The sequence below is a fragment of the Bidens hawaiensis genome, unplaced genomic scaffold, assembly GCF_021521415.1.
Source record: "Bidens hawaiensis isolate Kalapana, Puna unplaced genomic scaffold, B.hawaiensis_p1.1 tig00010569_1, whole genome shotgun sequence".
Taxonomy (NCBI): Eukaryota; Viridiplantae; Streptophyta; class Magnoliopsida; order Asterales; family Asteraceae; genus Bidens; species Bidens hawaiensis.
The window spans coordinates 695,137-711,903 of NW_027491807.1; the positions used below are offsets into that span (position 1 = coordinate 695,137).

General features: G+C 34.7%; 2 protein-coding genes and 1 pseudogene across 2 annotated transcripts; 1 reads left to right on the forward strand and 2 right to left on the reverse strand.

The window, feature by feature from the left end:
• The first annotated feature begins 1,505 nt into the window (after positions 1–1,505).
• LOC143535574 (parthenolide synthase-like) lies at positions 1,506–3,217 on the forward strand (annotated as a pseudogene).
• A 132-nt stretch (positions 3,218–3,349) lies between these two features.
• Positions 3,350–5,690, reverse strand: LOC143535573 (transcription initiation factor TFIID subunit 10-like). Its single transcript, XM_077029791.1, has 7 exons — positions 5,614–5,690; positions 4,797–4,906; positions 4,641–4,705; positions 3,928–3,990; positions 3,768–3,825; positions 3,646–3,696; positions 3,350–3,548 (listed from the first exon to the last, which is right to left on the reverse strand). Exons 2-7 carry the CDS (start codon positions 4,887–4,889, stop codon positions 3,468–3,470), a joined length of 411 nt encoding a protein of 136 aa, XP_076885906.1. The 5' UTR covers positions 4,890–4,906; positions 5,614–5,690; the 3' UTR covers positions 3,350–3,467.
• A 4,107-nt stretch (positions 5,691–9,797) lies between these two features.
• On the reverse strand, positions 9,798–13,771 carry LOC143535575 (protein GET4-like). Its single transcript, XM_077029792.1, has 12 exons — positions 13,628–13,771; positions 13,377–13,459; positions 12,336–12,418; positions 12,179–12,256; positions 11,892–12,048; positions 11,688–11,778; positions 11,499–11,582; positions 11,366–11,412; positions 10,507–10,635; positions 10,334–10,418; positions 10,176–10,256; positions 9,798–10,056 (listed from the first exon to the last, which is right to left on the reverse strand). Exons 1-12 carry the CDS (start codon positions 13,685–13,687, stop codon positions 10,051–10,053), a joined length of 984 nt encoding a protein of 327 aa, XP_076885907.1. The 5' UTR covers positions 13,688–13,771; the 3' UTR covers positions 9,798–10,050.
• Positions 13,772–16,767: the final 2,996 nt, after the last annotated feature.

Below are 16,767 nucleotides of genomic sequence, written 5' to 3' on the forward strand. Positions count from 1 at the left end.
TATAACTTTCTTTCATATTAATTTTTTTTGTCTAAATGTATGTAAAAACATATCTTGCATTTGCTATCAGTTAATTTTGTCTAAATGTTTGCATCACAACTTTATTTATTTATTTTTTGCTATAAGGAGCGTTGGCACCTTAACAAAAGAAACTGATACCAACTTAATTCTCGTCACATCGCACGGGGGTATTCATCTAGTTTTTGTTAAAAGAGTAGTGTTTAATTGTATATTTTTGTATTTGAAGAGACATCTAAGGAGTCTTTTCTATTTGTTTGAATTTATTTTCTACTCTCATTCTACCATGTTTAACTTTAGAGTTATCATTTTTTATTTCTTTTTAATTAATGGCGATCATACATCCAAGATGTTACTTAGGAAATGTTTGAACCTGAGACCCTTTAGATACCATTCAGGTGCTTTATCACTAGATCATCTTGTGATGGTTAGAGATATTTAATGGCGTTGTTGATATTTAATGCAGGATATTTGTATGGCCCAATATTTCTCAAGTGCATGAAACCAAATAAAACGATGTGAGATTTGTCCAAAGTGTACAAACATTCCCTTGGGACTCCTCATCCTACCATCGTAAACATAACATAATAGAAGCGGATTTAATACTATTTGTAACATTCGGTCTCTCATACATGTATGTTGTTTGTTCAAGTAACAACTTCCTAGCACGTCACACATCCTATATATATGCCTCTCACTCAAGCACTCTTAATTATAGAGTTTTCATCCCATCCACAATCAATACACCTAAAATACATTAGTAATGTTTGCTAAGTATTTTTTATCACTCGATACCGCTTACACCTAAATATCAACATCAACATATTATAATAAAGTAAAATAACTTATGATACATGTCAGTTGGAGATTCATTCTTAGACAAAACTTCCCGCTCATTTTTTTTAATTTTTTTGATGAAAACTTATTTATGTCAGTATAATAAAAACAAATCAATCAATCATTTAATCAAATAACTAATTACCTAAATTATATAGATTCAAAATATACGCTTATTTATGTCAGGATAATAAAAATATCTATATATTTAATGAAATCATATCTATCTTTTTTTAATAATTAAATCAATTTATAAACATTTTTCTGTGTAAGAAATAAATGTGGTAAAACTAATAAACGATATTTATAGGTTTAAAAAGATAAAAACAAAAAGAAATTATAAATAAATAGTAATTTTATTCTTACGTATTCATTCAATAGCAATTTTATTCTTACGTATTCATTCAACCTCCATGGAGTTCTCATCCACTTGTTTCAAATTTGTAATACAAAAATGTGTTTTAGTCATGCCAATTTTATATATGATGTTAAACTATTTAATTTGATAATATATAATTTTTTTTTAATTTTAAACATTTAATTTATATAGTTTAATTGCATTTCTTTTAAGCTTCCGTGCATCACACGGGTTCTAAAACTAGTAACATAAGAATAATATAACATCGGACGTGAAGTTCAACTGATCCTCCTCCACTATAAATACACATGGAGATCTTCAAACTACAAATGAGTATATGGTCAGTCACATGGATATCTTCATTATCTTCCCTTCATGGCTTGTTACAACATTAGTTATCATGTTCTTCATGTTTCTATACACTGTAACATCAAATTGGTCATCCATGGAAGCCCCTAAGCTTCCTCCAAGCCCTCGAAAACTTCCCATAATTGGAAACTTGCACCAACTACTCGGTTTACCTCGCCATCAAGCCCTATGGCAACTTTCCAAACATTATGGCCCCATTATGCTATTCCATATTGGTTCAAAACCTTTCATTGTCATATCTTCCCCTACCATGGCCAAACAAGTGTTCAAAACCCAAGATCACGTCTTTTGTTCTCGTCCCATGTCGCATGCCACCAAACGACTATCTTACAACTATCTTGACATCGCGTTCGCACCTCATAACGATCATTGGAGGGAGATGCGCAAGGTTCTGGTGTCTGAGTTCCTAGGTCCAAAAAGAGCTAGCTCATATAACCATGTGTTGGTGACAGAGATCAAAGGCATGGTTCGTTCTCTATCGTTACACACATCAAATGTTGCGGTTAACATGAACGAGTTGCTCTTGGCGACGGTGAAAGGGGTGGTGTGTAAGGTGGCGTTTGGTAAGAACTATAGAGAATAACCCCTTAAGGGTCCTTCATGGGAAGTGATGATAGATGAAACCATGGAAATATTAAATGGATCACTTGGTGATTGTTTTCCATGGTTAGGTCGATGCGTTGACCTAGTAAGCGGATGGAACCGTAAGTTGGAGAAATGTTTTAGTAACCTTGATGCTTACATTGAGAGTATTGTGGATGAACATCAGAAGCATAACATTCAGAAATTAAGTGACGATGATAAGGATTTTGTCGATATTCTTGTCGAGTTATCTTCGAAAGAGAATGCTTCTGGCTATCGATTGACTAAAGAAGACGTGAAAGCTCTTGTCATGGTAACTTAGCATTTTATTTCCTTTAAACACTAGTAAAAAACTTAGCGTTTGCAAGTGACTTTTCTGGATAAAAACAAAGAAATATGCAAAGGTTATGTAACTAATATCGATGTATTTTCAGAACGTATTAACAGGAGGAACTGATACAACAGTCGTGACGATGGTTTGGGCAATGTCCGAGATCGTTAGAAATGCCAAAGTGATGCAAAAGTTGCAAACTGAAATCCGAAATTGTAGCGGAAGAATAAGCAAAGAACACAAACTAGACATCACCAAAATGCCATACTTGAAAATGGTGGTGAAAGAGACACTAAGATTGCATCCACCTGCCCCATTATTACTCCCACATGAAAGTTTAAGCCATTGTCAAATTGGTGGTTATTGTCTTTCCTCGGACGACTGTTTTAATTAACGGGTGGGCGATAGGAAGAGATCCAGAAACATGGGGGGAGAGTGCGTTGGAGTTTTATCCTGAGAGGTTTGAAAGCCTTGATGTAGAATATGGAGGCGGTAAATATGAGATGGTTCCTTTTGGAGGAGGGCGAAGATCCTGCCCAGCAATGAACACGGTTTTAACGACTATGGAGTACACGATGGCGAACCTTGTTTACTGGTTTGACCGGGAAGTTCCTGCAGGAGTGAAGAATCATGATTTGAACATGCAAGAGGCAGGTTCTCTGGTTGCGCGGAAGAAATTACCGCTTTACCTTGTTCCCAGAGAGTATATGTGGAAAGACTAGTAATCATTTGCTTCAAATAAGGGTGTAATGATCCTTTTCAATTATCATTTATGGTTGTAATTTGTAACCCAAGAATAAATAATGAAATGTATGAACTCACAAAGTAAAACCGAGACTTCAAACATAGACATGAAAACACCAAATTTTCACCTAAATGAATATTGATAGTTTGGTTTGTAACATTTAATCTTACAACATTTGCACATGGTCTAAAAATGCATAAAGCACTAAGAAAGCATACTTAACCACCTTATTCATCTCTTGAAGTAGATTCTAGTCCAGCTGAAGGGTTATCAGCAAAATACTCCTGGTGTTTAACGTTTACACCGTACTGCAAATAACAACCGCCATCATATTCGTGTTAGTAATATTACGTTCAACTTATGTTACTAATGATATTATGTTCAAATATAGATAGTGATGATTACCTCTTGAAGAGCCTTGGAAAGGTCCTCCATGTTCATGATTAGACGTTTATCCTGTTAAACCGAAACGTTAAATAATATAAAAAGACAAAACGAAAACTACACAACTGTTTATTATCGAGTACCCTTTGTTGTTTGTCTTTTTTGTCCCTAACAACAGCCGCCTGTCTAGCTTTGCAGTGCCTGTGACAACATTCAAACCAACGAAAACGTATCAACATTAAATTTTCATTGTAATACAACATTTATGTATATCATTAACATTTGATTAATCACAAAACTTACTGAAGAGCATCGATCGCAATGTCTGAAACAAACTTCTGAGCTGCAACTGCTACTAGCCTAGTTCTGAAAGACAAGAAAACATCACTTATGTTGTCATGCATGCACACATATAGGGGTGCAAATGAGCCGAGCTGCTCGCGAGCGGCTCGTTAAAAAGCTCGTTTGAGCCGAGCTTTATCGAGCCTGAGCTCGAGCTCAAGCCTAAAAATAAGCTCGTTTAATAAACGAGCCCGAGCCCGAGCTTTACTTATCGAGCTCGAACCGACTCGCGAGCCTAAACGAGCCTGCCATTTATATAATTTTTTTAAAATATATACTTAATAATTATTAATTAATAAATATAATGTTATGAAAAAATAAATAAAAATAACTAAATAATATATATTCTTTTATACATATAAAATTATAATAGAAAAAAAATATATAAAATAATATAATTATATAAAAAAATAATTGATAAATAGTAAACGAGCCGAGCTCGAGTTTCAATATCCATTCACGAGCCGAGCTCGAGCTTTGAAAATAGAGCTCGAAACGAACCGAGCTCGAGCTCTGTGTAAGTTAAATGAGCCGAGCTCGAGCCTAGTCGAGCTCGGGCTTGGCTCGGCTTGTTTGCACCCCTACACATATATATGTACAAAATATACATACACAAACTATGCGAAAACCTAAGATTCAAGAAACACGTGATACAGAAGAGACCAATAACTTACAAACGAACATCAGGACATTGAAAACCACTCTTAGCTAAGTAATGTTCCACCAGTTCATCGGGAATCTGTATGAAAACATGGAACAAAAAAGTTAACTAAATATTTGCAAGTAAATGGTTAAAACCGACTGCAAGTAAAACGTTAACTAAATCTTACAGTTGGCGTGTAGTCAGTTAACGAAGAGAGAAAATCTGAGAGGGCGGTTTCATCATCATGCCTAACTTCATTTGATTGCTGATTGTGATTCATATTGTAAGGATAGGTTCCTAAAGATTATAAGAACATAAAATATATAATAAAAAAATTAGGAATTTAACTATCGGAAACTAAAAAATTACTAAAACTTCAGTAGCAAATAACAAAAGTAAGCAATTGATTATATAATGTTAAATTAGGGCAAAAAAAGACATAAAAATTTAGCTTCATCGTAAGGTGTGCCAACGAGCCGAGCCACTGGCGAGCTACTCCAGATCGGATCGATATAAAGTTTAAACCGAGAAGAGCTCTTTCGAGCTCGAGCCTTGTATGGGAAGTTCGTTTAGGCTTGTCGACCCTTAACGAGTCTTGTGTATTTTTATGTTTGACCTCTTTTGGACTTCTATGTATTAATTTCACCCTGCGTTCGACTTGCTTAAGGCACTACACGAGCGTTTTTTTCTCAAACTATACCAATAACTAAAAACATATATGAATTAATTAATAAACATTAAACGAGCCGAGCAGAGCAGAGCCCGAGCTTGAAAACGAGCCGAGCTCGAGCCAGGTCAAGCTCAGGCTCGGTTGATTTACACCAAGTGTTCGAAAAAGAGTAAGTTGGAATCATCAATTGGGATATATAAAGTATTAGGTTACATGATTCAAAATTATTAGGTTTTCAACATAAACTTTTTACAGCCAGTCAGTAAGTAATATTGTAACATCAATTAACAAAATATTGATAAATTAGCGATCGGAGCCGGAGAAATATATATACCTTCGCCGGAGAAACGAAGTCGGTGGTCGGTGGATTGTCCCGTCGAGCAGTCAGGACAAGGGCTTCGTTCTCTGAAATTGAAAGAGTAATTTATATTTATTTTTTTCTTTTTAGTTAGTTTAGAGGTGGACAACAAAACCGGTTTCTGGAACCGGTTCGGTCACCGAACCGGTTCCTACCCGTTTTTCATAGGAACCGGTTCGGTTCCGTTACAACCCGACGATCCGGGACCGGTTTGACATTTTTGGAGGTGGACCGGGTAGGAACCGGAACCGAACCGGAACCGGTTCTGGAAGCGGTTCGACCGGAACCGGTTCGGAACCGGTTCTAGCCGTTGGAGTAGTTCTAGCAGTTGGGAAACGGTTTTATGGCCGTTTTTTGACCGTTGGGGTCAAAAATGGCCGTTTTTTTGGCTCCCCAAACACCCCACTACTAGTATAAATAGGTATTTGGTGTAATGGGTTCATCACAACACTCAAAACGCAAACCCGAACGCAAAAAAATACAAAAAAACGCTATTACAACGTTCTGAGTTCTCTAATCTCTTGTTTTCTCTTCTTCTATATTCATATCTGTTGTTATGGCTGCCTCACAATCATCGGTTGGTCAAGGTTCCACCGCCGGACCAAGTTTCGTTCGTATTGTACCTCATAATCGTAATCATGAGATTTGGTGCAATTGGGATTTGGTTGAATTGAGTGACCATTCATTGAAGGCTCGGTGCAAGTTTTGTGGGATTTATTTAAACCCACTTTCAAATTCAAATTTGAAGAAACACATCGAAAGACCGTATTGCAGGGCGTTGAAACAGAACGTCGAGTCGCAACAAACGCAAATGGATAGTGAAGGCGGAATATTTACATACCAAATTGATCGAGTTCAAGATCGTATGGCGAAGTTTGTGATTCAAGAAGCTTTGCCGTTTAGCCACTTCGATAACCCTCGCTTAACCGCCATGATTCGAGATACGCTTCAACCACAATACACTCACGTAAGTCGTCATACTCTTAAACGTTATTGTTTAAAATTGTGGAATAAGGCCAAAGAGGTACTAATTGCATATTTTGAAAATATAAATACGGGAATAAACTTAACTAGTGATGTTTGGTCAGCTCCACATGGTCTACCCGAATCTTATCTTTGTGTCACCGCTCATTGGGTAGACCCGTCATCGTGGGAAATGATGAAACGCACCATTGCTTTCGAACTCTTTGAGTATCCACATACGGGAGATAATTTGTTTGAAATTTTAGATTATGTTATAAAAACTTATAAACTAGAAAATAAAATATTTTCAATTGCATTTGATAACGCGTCGAATAATACATCGGCGGTTGATAAATTAAAATTAAAATATACGCCGATTTGCAATGGTGTATTTTTTCACTCAAGGTGTGTTGCACATATAATTAATTTAATCGTGCAATACGGACTTGCTTCGGATGAGGTTACATCGGTTATAAACGATTTTAGAGTAATGCTACATGAAGTTTTTAAGAAAGGTAAAAAAAGACAAATGGATTATAGAAAATTTTGTAAAGATACGGGAAGAAAAGCTTTGAGAGCTAATTGGGATGTACCTCATCGATGGAATTCCACTTGCATAATGTTTCAAAGTGCTTTGAAACAAAGAGAAACTTTACAAATGTTTCATTCTAGTCTTGCCGAGAATGATTTGGCAATCCCCTTTTCAAATGAGAAATGGGAAATTATCAATGACTTATCGACTTTTCTTGAAGTTTTTAAAACATCAACTACGAAACTATCGGGAACGTATTATCCGACAAGTCCCTTGGTTCTTTCGTAGTTATTTTTAATCGTTAACAATCTTAAAGAATTTGAAAATAAAAGTCCAATGTTTTCAAACATCATATTACCAATGAAGTTTAAATTAAAAAAATACTTTCTTGAATTGCCACCGATTTTTACTTGCGCCGCCGCTTTAAACCCAATGTTAAATGTTACGGGGGTTGAATGTGTGATAGACGAAATTTTTTCAGCCTTAGATATGCATGAAGTTGACCCAAACTTTTCAACAGAGGCACAAAATGATTTTAACTTGAATTTTAAATTTATGTATGACTTTTATATAAATAAATATGGGTCAAACATACACATGCCTACGCCGGGGGGGGTCTTCATCAAGTTCAAGTGCTACTAGAGTACGAGACCCCATGATTAGCCTTATGAACACCGTTCGCAACGTAACGGCTAAAAAACAAAGGGGTAACACCCCTTCAAGCGAACTAGGAAGGTATAGTACATATGATTTCTCTACCGGTTTATCCGAAGAGGAATATGGCACTTTTGATGTTTTGGCTTGGTGGAAGGTAAAGGAAACCGAGTTTCCGATTCTTGCCACCATAGCCCGTGATTTACTAACCGCCCAAGCTTCTACGGTAGCTTCGGAATCTGCTTTTTCTCTTAGTGGCAGGGTAATATCGGTGAGAAGAACAAGACTGAATTCGGAGTCGGTTGAGATGTGCATTTGCTTGAAGGATCACTTGGACTCAATCGATCGTGTTCAACACGTAACCACTCTGGAAGACGAAACACCACTTGATGTTCGAGTGCACGACGAACAAGAAGGCGTTTCTACAAGTAATTCTGATGAATAAGTCGCCACTCAATAATTACGACGAACAAGAAGGCTTTTCTAGAAATAATATGTCAAAACTTTATATTTATAAGTTTAATGTTTTGTTAGTTTGTTTTTGAATATTTTAAAACATGTAACCTTTTTTTTTGAACTTCTTAAAGTAAATAAAATGAATTTTATGTTAATTGTTTTTTTTATTTAACATGTTATACAAATACGAATCGTATAACACCGCTCTTGATTATAATTCAGCATTTGACTTGCGTAAGCCAAAAGACTATAATACATAGCAAACTCAACAAATGTAACACGATACAGATTTAAGTTCACCATTACACGATACACGATACAGACTAATCAATTCAAACACGCTGACACTCATAGCATTAAGTTCAATATGTTGTTTACCATTGCTCTGTGGGTGAACAACAAAAGTAGCATGAGCCTCTTCAGAAATCAGAAGAACACAAATCATCACCTACACAAGCAGCGGAAACGAAAAACGAAAAAAAAAATAATATTTTACACTGTAACCGGTTGGAACCGGTTACAGTGTAAGAACCGGTTTAGGAACCGGTCAGAACCGGTTCCACCGGTTCCGGGTCCGAGGGTTGGGGAACCGGTTCGGTTCCCTAACCGGTTCGACCATGGAACCGGTTTAAACAGTGATGTTGACTAATGGAACCGGTTCTGAACCGGTTCCGGTTCCTTTGACCAACCCGATTTGATCACCTATAGTTAGTTGTATTATGTATATGTTAAAAAAATTAATTAAATTTAGGATTGTCAATTGAACGCCTGTTTAAAAGGCAATTAAACGTCTTTATCAAAAAAGTATGCCGGTTTTTTTATATATAACTGAAGTTAGTAGGTTAATCTCCACTATTTCTTCTTATTGGTAATTGAAACTTAAAATTGTGTTAAAGTAGTTAAGCAAGTCGTATTAATGTTAGATACATGTGTTAAGTGTGCCGTATCTAAGCTGTTTAACACGATAAGAACTGTTAAAATAGAAGAAAAAAATAAAAGGTAAAACTAGCGACGTATAAAAACGATTTTGCTTAGAAATATGTTTGGTTGTGTTAATAAAAAAAAGAAGTTGATAGAAAACTCTAAACCTACATGTCGACACCCAAAGCAAATGCCTCCCCCATTGAATCGTGTACCAAATTTCTATACACAAAAACAAGATGGATGATGTAAATATATTCATTCCATCAGACAATCATTTATACCTCGACTCAGACTAGAAGTAGTTTAATTTATATCCATGTCTCTCTTTTTATTCTAGATTTTGTATTTATTGTTTTTAGTTTGTATTATGTAACTTTTTATTTTTAATGAAAGCTTATTGTGCCTTTAAAAGTATTATTAACTAATTTATGGTATTTAAAAGTAATAACGGTCACTATAGATGAGACTATAGGATAGTTGATGTAAAAAATGAGATATCAATACATGATTGGTGGAATTGTTGGGTACCATAGAAGCCAACATTCATACTCTAATAATGTAAACAACATTTGCAACTCATGATTCAAGAGATATAAAGTAAACAACATTCATACTCTAATAATGTAAAGGCTTCAAGAGATATAAAGTACACACAAAACAAAAAAAAAAACAAAGAGAAACTCATGATTCTGTTTTTTCTCTAAATTACATACTCTAATAAAATGTTTAGTCACAAAACAGAAGAATTATGTAAACAACATTTGCAACTCATTACAATGTCAAACAAGTAGATTGGTATTTGTAACCGGATAAATAGCCGAGAATCCAACATTCAGTGAAAGCTTATGACTTTCCAATATGAAATTGAAACTCTTCACTTCAACTCACATCTGCAAACCAAAAAAATTAGTTTGATTCTAACAAAAAAAATCAACAGCCAAACGGGCATGTTTACCTATAAACGGGTCAAACCTAAGTCCTATAAAGGATAAAAAGAATCTATAGTTACCTTAAACAATTCTCCAAACATCCCTTGCAACGGATTCTTACGGCGTACACCATAAAACTTTTCCCCAATGTCTTCTAACAACTGCACCAAAGAACAATAACATTTCATTTTACGGGTCCCACTACTAAACAAACTCTCAAGAGGTATTTATTACATACCTCGTTGAACATAGGATCTCGTTCTATACTTGAGCTGAATTTTTGTCTCAACATATTGAATAATGGCAATGCGTCTCTCATTAACCTGTGATGATAACTTGGTCAAATGTTTGTTTGTTTGTTTGTTTCAATTAATGTCAAGGAAATGTTTTAAGTTTAAACATCGTACTAACGTTTGCAAGAGATAGTTGATAAATCGCATTAATTCTGAATCAGGAAAGTCAAGCTCTTTGACCCGAGCAAGTTTCTCTATCTCATCCATAATATTGTTAGCGTCTCTTAAGTTACCAAGAGAAAGATACCTACACAAGACAAGATTAAAAAATAATTATAACTAGGCTTGTAAACGAATCGAATGAACACGAACATGGCATGTACGTGTACGTTAGTTTAACTTTCATCAAACAAACGATCGAACACAACAATTAAAGTACCAAACGAATGGGATTTTTTCGTTCGTGTTTGCTCGTTAACAAATAAGTGTGTTTATGTTTGTTTGTTAATGTATAAATGAACGCTTAATAAACGTAAACAAACAAATATAGTTGAATATAGATTACGAACATAAATACATAACTGAGTGAATACCAAATAAAAATAAATGTGAATATCAATATGTTATGCCTAAAAACTTAATGACTAAATTGTAAGAGGTGATATTTTAATTTCATAAAACTAAACTAACTAGTAATGTGCCTAAATATTTGAAGGAATGTACTTCAAAAAAAACAAAAACGAAAAAACGTAAACTAACGAACATAAAGGAACTTAAACGAGCATAAATGTGTTCGTGTCCGTTCGTTTAACTAAATGAAACAAAAAAATTTGTTCATGCAGTTCATTTATTAAATAAACAAGTATAAAAGAAGTTTTCGTTGAACAGTTCACTGAATGTTCGGTTCATTTACCGGCCTAATAAAAGACTGGTAATAACCCATTTGACAAAACAAAACCTTGAGCCATAAAAACGTAAACTTCCCTCAAAAAATGTAAACATTTCTTAATTCTTATATAGTTTTCAATATTACTTACATCAAAACACCTCGTGCAATCGCCAAGTCATCTTCACCTGGATAACACTGCACATCCAGCATAAAATAATAATTCATATGTATACAAGAATAACTGAAAATGAAAATAAAAAAAAGGTAAAGAAAAAACTTACCTTTCCCATGAAATTAACAAGGGTTGAAGCGAACCGATTTGGATTTCTACCCCTTGCAAAATGGTAACAGACTCTAGTCATGTCCTGCAAATCAAATAGTATGATAAGTATTTGATGAAAACATTTAGCTTTCAGGATATTATAGACAAAAATCAAAATATTAACACCAAAAACAAAATGAAGACCTACAGGCTCTGGTGATTCAGAGTATATGTATTCAGCCAGCATATCATGTAGTTCGGGAGATCCAATCTTACGAGGACCAGATTCTGCAGACCACCTGGGAACACAAGAAAACAATCAGATGTTTAGATTTTAATATAACCTCTTTAAACCGGTAAAAACATGTTCGCACAAGTTTAAAAAAGGAAAAATGAAAACAGAAGCACTAACTTAATAGCAGCTTTCAAAAACGCTGAGCAGCTCTCGACACGTATTTTTGCAGCACCAAAAATTTCAGATAATTGACCAATTGCCTCATCATCAGTCAAGTCAAGATTTTGAGGAACCGGAATTCGAGGAAACTTTTTGTAGATCTTTCTTATACTATCTGAAATTGCATACAATTAGTCACTTCAAAATGTGTATACAAAGCTACTGCAAAGTATAAACTAGTGTATATATGCATTTATGAAAATTAACAAGAAGCTGAAGCATCTACACGAGGATAAAAAACTAACCAAGATAGTCATCATCAAAGTCAACTTTAGCTTTGACTAGCGTCTCCACAAACAACAAGGCAAGCTCACCACCACAAGCTACCTGCAAGTTTTTTTGCATCCACCTAATTTAATATAATAAACTGTTTATATATATAATTTTAGTTGGTTTCTAAACTCACCTGATCATGCTCTAATTGCAGGCAAGCACCTGACTGAAGAAGATCTAAAGCTTCAGAAAATCTTCCAACTGTAGCATATCTAAAATGCAAAAGAAACCATTATATAAGTTAACTTAATAATGCAAAAGTTTATACTTTTGAGTCTAATTTCTAAATACTAACACTGCAATATTATTTCTTGAGACAGTGAATTAATTTTCCAACAGAACTTAACAATAAATCCTATAATTCAAAGAACATGTAGGGGATTTGTAGAATGTAACACTTGGATATTCTGAGTCGTGAAACACTTTCAAATCGAAATAATTCGGTGGTTCTCCCATATTTCCCAATCGAATAAAACTCAGAAATCTGACAAGAACGAAGTATGTGTATTTGTGCAAATTTTGCGAACCAGCGATCGAGAGAGATGACCAAATGACAATGAATTCGTATTTGCAGGGTCGGAGTCGTGCTAGGGGTGCAACCAAGCCGAGCAACTCGACATCGGACAGATAAAAAGCTCGAAAAGAGCCGAGCTTTTTTGAGTTCGAGCAGAGCCCGAGCCTCAAACAAAGCTCGTATAGTTATCAAGCCCAAGCTCGAGCCTTGATGGGAAACTCGTTAACAAGCCTCGTGTATTTTTAAGTTTTACCTCTTTTGGACTTCTATATATTCATTTTACACTGCACAACCAATCTTAGGGTCGTTTAAAAATTTTCTCAAATTATATAAACACAAAATTAAAAAAATATATAAATTAATTAATTAACAAACAAGCTGAGCCAGATCTTGAAAAAACAACACACGAGGAGGGCACAAACTCTCGTAAGTCAAAACAGCTCGGCTGGGCTTGCTTACACCGCGAAGTCGAGCTAACAATCAATCAACTCGAGCTTCGATTCCCCCATTGCTAAGAACCAATGAGGTTCGAATACCGAAGATAGCAAAATATGATATTGACATTGGTGAAAAAGTTAATTCCAATTAGAGTAAAACATGTAACAACACTACAAGAGAATATTCTGTTACTAAAAATAATAATAACAAAGGAGTACCTTGAACTGGTGGTTTTGTACATCTGTTGGGCCCCATAGTAATTACCTTCTTCTATAATCATCTTCTTTAGCTTCTCAATATTCTGCACCAATTAACAAAATACCTAAATTCTATTTCAATTCAATTCACGCCTAATTATAATCAAATCCGATAGATACAAAATTATTATTATTATTCTGATTGAAATAACATAAACGTAAGGATGAATTAAATCTAACTGAAGGTAAATAATAATAATAATAATAATAACCTCGGGTCCAGGAGGCAATAAAGCCTTTCTGAATCTTTCTCTGGACATGCGTGAAGCCATCGGTGGATCTGCGGTGATCGCCGTCGCAGGTAACGGTGGCTCGTGGTGAATGAATGAATTAATGAAAACGGGATGTGAGGGTAGTAGTTGGACTCGTGCAATGACTAGTGGTACCTTCTGCTCTCTTTGTTGTACGTCTTGTCTATTGGTATTGTTATTTGGTTATTATTATTTTTTATTTCAGTTAATAATATGATTTTACTTTACTTTGTTGGTTAATTAATTTAGAGATAAGATCGGTACGATATTGAAAACCAAATACATCAGTAATTGACGTTTTTACTAGAAAAAAATGTGACTTTTTCGGTCAAAATTTTTTTTTCCGGCAACCTGCAAGTAACGCGTTAAAGTTTTTGTTAGTCACAGACCGTTGGAAACAAATAAGTTAAAGATGTTACCATCATCAGCTAATTCGTTAGTTAAGATCGACAACGACCAAACATTGATAATTAAGATTAATAAAAAAAACCAAAATACCTTAAAACAAACCTTCATGTATATAATTTTTTTGTTTTCTCAAATGGTAGGTTACTTGCAATAAAAATGTATTATATTGGTACGTGTTATTGCCAATGCTTCTTTTATACCACAACCTCGGGCCACCCACACCCTCCGTCAACCAACCACAGCCTCCACCGGCCACCCACAAACTCCGTTCTTGCTTAAATCCACTGCTAGCCACCATAGATGTTAGCTCATACATGTTCATTTATGTATAATAGATGTTAATATTTGGGATTTTAGTTATAATACATGTTAATTTTCTTATGTTAATTTGCAGCTTTAGTCTAAATTGAACCCAACTCAATATTTAAATTTTAGTTTGTTTTAAAAATTCAGATTATTTTAATAGTTTATAGGTGTTAAAAAAAAGCAAATTGTTTTCTTCTTGCATACTGCATAGGTTTGGTCCATCTCTTCTGCTACATATGTCTACATATGCGGTTCGCAAACTGCTGATATTTTACCTCTTAAAAACAAACATTGCCAGCAAGGGAAAGTACACCACTTAACTTACACATAGTACGTAACACCGATGGTCTTTAACATAAATGCAGGCTAACTTTTCTATCAAATATTTTGAAAACGGCCAAAATACATTTAGGTAAACAAGATAAAAACATAAATTTATTGGGACCATCGTATGTTTAAACTTTGTATTATTTATTATGCATGTCTATGAATATTTGTAAACTTTTAATACTTTTCTAAAAGAATCAAAAAAGAAAGATAAATAAACTCTTTCTAGTTTGAACCATTATTCACAAGTACTTGTGTGGTTTTTGCTATTCTTAACATAATATTAATTCCAAAATAAACGTGCATGTATAAATACATGACGTTCACACAAATTCCTGTAAGTGTTCATGATTATTAAACTCTATATAGCGTATAAGATACTTTTATACAATGTAACTATGATGTACAACATTCTATGATACGATACCTAATTATGAGCACTTTTCAAGTAGCATGGGCTGCAAGCCTTCATAAAGAAATTAGAATAGACGGATGTACATGGTATGTCTTCATGAATGATGAATGTGTAGGCCATATGGTTTCTTTTTTTTTAAAAAATAAGTGGGTGGTAAAAATGTAAAATTACCTTTTAATATGAACAAGAAATAGCATACATGTTACTTTGATTCACACATACATAATTTCTGATAATAAAAACATGCCAATAAACAACAGAAAGCCTATATATAATTCCTCCTGTCTTTTTCGAAAAGTTGGATATTTGTGAAGTTTGGTACTTTTAAGGGTGAGAAAAAACTTTTCTTTTTCTTAAAAGAATTTGATGTTGTATTTTATTCAATACATAAGCTTTTACAAATAATCCAGGATGTTCCAATAAAGATTTTTAGGTTATAATAATTTTAATCACGTCTAGCCATTATGACCCATCCATGGTTAATTTGGATATAATGAATATTAACTTTTTTTTCATAAGAGTACTCTAAATATACAATGAATTAGTTTAACCAGATTTAAATTAAACATATCAAAACCGGTCACACAAAATACCCTTGCTAGCCTTTTCTAATGGCTACCGTCACCGCCATTTTTGTTGACTTGTTGCGATCCTCCGGTAAGGTCTCCACGGGGGCGCTACTAGCTGCCATAAAAGTAAATATAGCAAGTGAACCCATTTTGATTTTTTTTTTTCTTTTAAGATGACTCATTTGAATTCAAACTAATTTTAGTATGAACCCTTTTCGAACTAAACCAAAATGACACTTTGTTAAAACAACTCGTTTTAACCTAAGCTCAATTCTAACTTGGCATCCAACTCGACTCGATCCATCTTCACCTTAATTAATTTTAATTAATATTACTATACAATAAATTTCATAGTGAAGTTCTCATAGTTTTCTCCTTGAAAGTAATAATTATAAGATCATGTGTTGTGGTTAATTAAACCACCAAGATTCATCTTATCATATTGTGTTACGTGTCGCTAACTGGACCCAACTCTTCAACCCTTGTCGGTCGTGCCACCGTTGAATTCACCCCTTTGTGGTTCGCACCGATGAATTCATCCATTCACGAGCCAACCCATCATTTTTTTTCTCCTTTAACCCAAGTGAGCATGCTCGCCTAGAGTCGCAGCGCCCGCTCGCGACGAGTGGTGAAGCGAGGGTGTTCTGGTGTGCGGCAGCCACCTGACTCGCGGAGCGTGCTAGCGCTAGCCGTTGGTTGGCCACCACACATAGTCTAAAACCATGCGTAGTCAAAACTAGGCACACACGGACATTTTGTGTCATGTGACGCCTAGTCAGCTTTTGAAACGCCGGGAGGGGGTGCCCGGGCAATTTGGGCTTAAAAACACATCATTTCGCCTCTACTACGGACGGTCTAATAATGGTGAAACAAGTATAGAGTGGTGCAATAAAAGCAAACATCAATGAATATATATACAGTTAAAAGATGAGCCAAACTCTATCACAGACATAATAAAAATTATTATAAAATTATAAACTCCTCTTTTGGCATCTCTTTACTTGTCAAAAAAATCTCAATAAAATACACATTTATTATTTATAAAAAAAATTCCAACCTCTGCATTGGTTTAAGCT

Excerpts from the sequence above, each read along its gene's own strand:
- LOC143535573 (XM_077029791.1), bottom strand. The coding sequence starts at position 4,889 with ATGAATCACAATCAGCAATCAAATGAAGTTAGGCATGATGATGAAACC. Across the intron at positions 3,991-4,640 it reads CAATGTCCTGATGTTCGTTT|AACTAGGCTAGTAGCAGTTG; the intron begins GTAAGTTATTGG and ends CTTGTCTTTCAG. Across the intron at positions 3,826-3,927 it reads ATTGCGATCGATGCTCTTCA|GCACTGCAAAGCTAGACAGG; the intron begins GTAAGTTTTGTG and ends ATGTTGTCACAG.
- LOC143535575 (XM_077029792.1), bottom strand. The coding sequence starts at position 13,687 with ATGGCTTCACGCATGTCCAGAGAAAGATTCAGAAAGGCTTTATTGCCT. Across the intron at positions 11,779-11,891 it reads TTTTTGAAAGCTGCTATTAA|GTGGTCTGCAGAATCTGGTC; the intron begins GTTAGTGCTTCT and ends TTGTGTTCCCAG. Across the intron at positions 10,636-11,365 it reads ATTGCACGAGGTGTTTTGAT|GTATCTTTCTCTTGGTAACT; the intron begins GTAAGTAATATT and ends TGTCTTGTGTAG.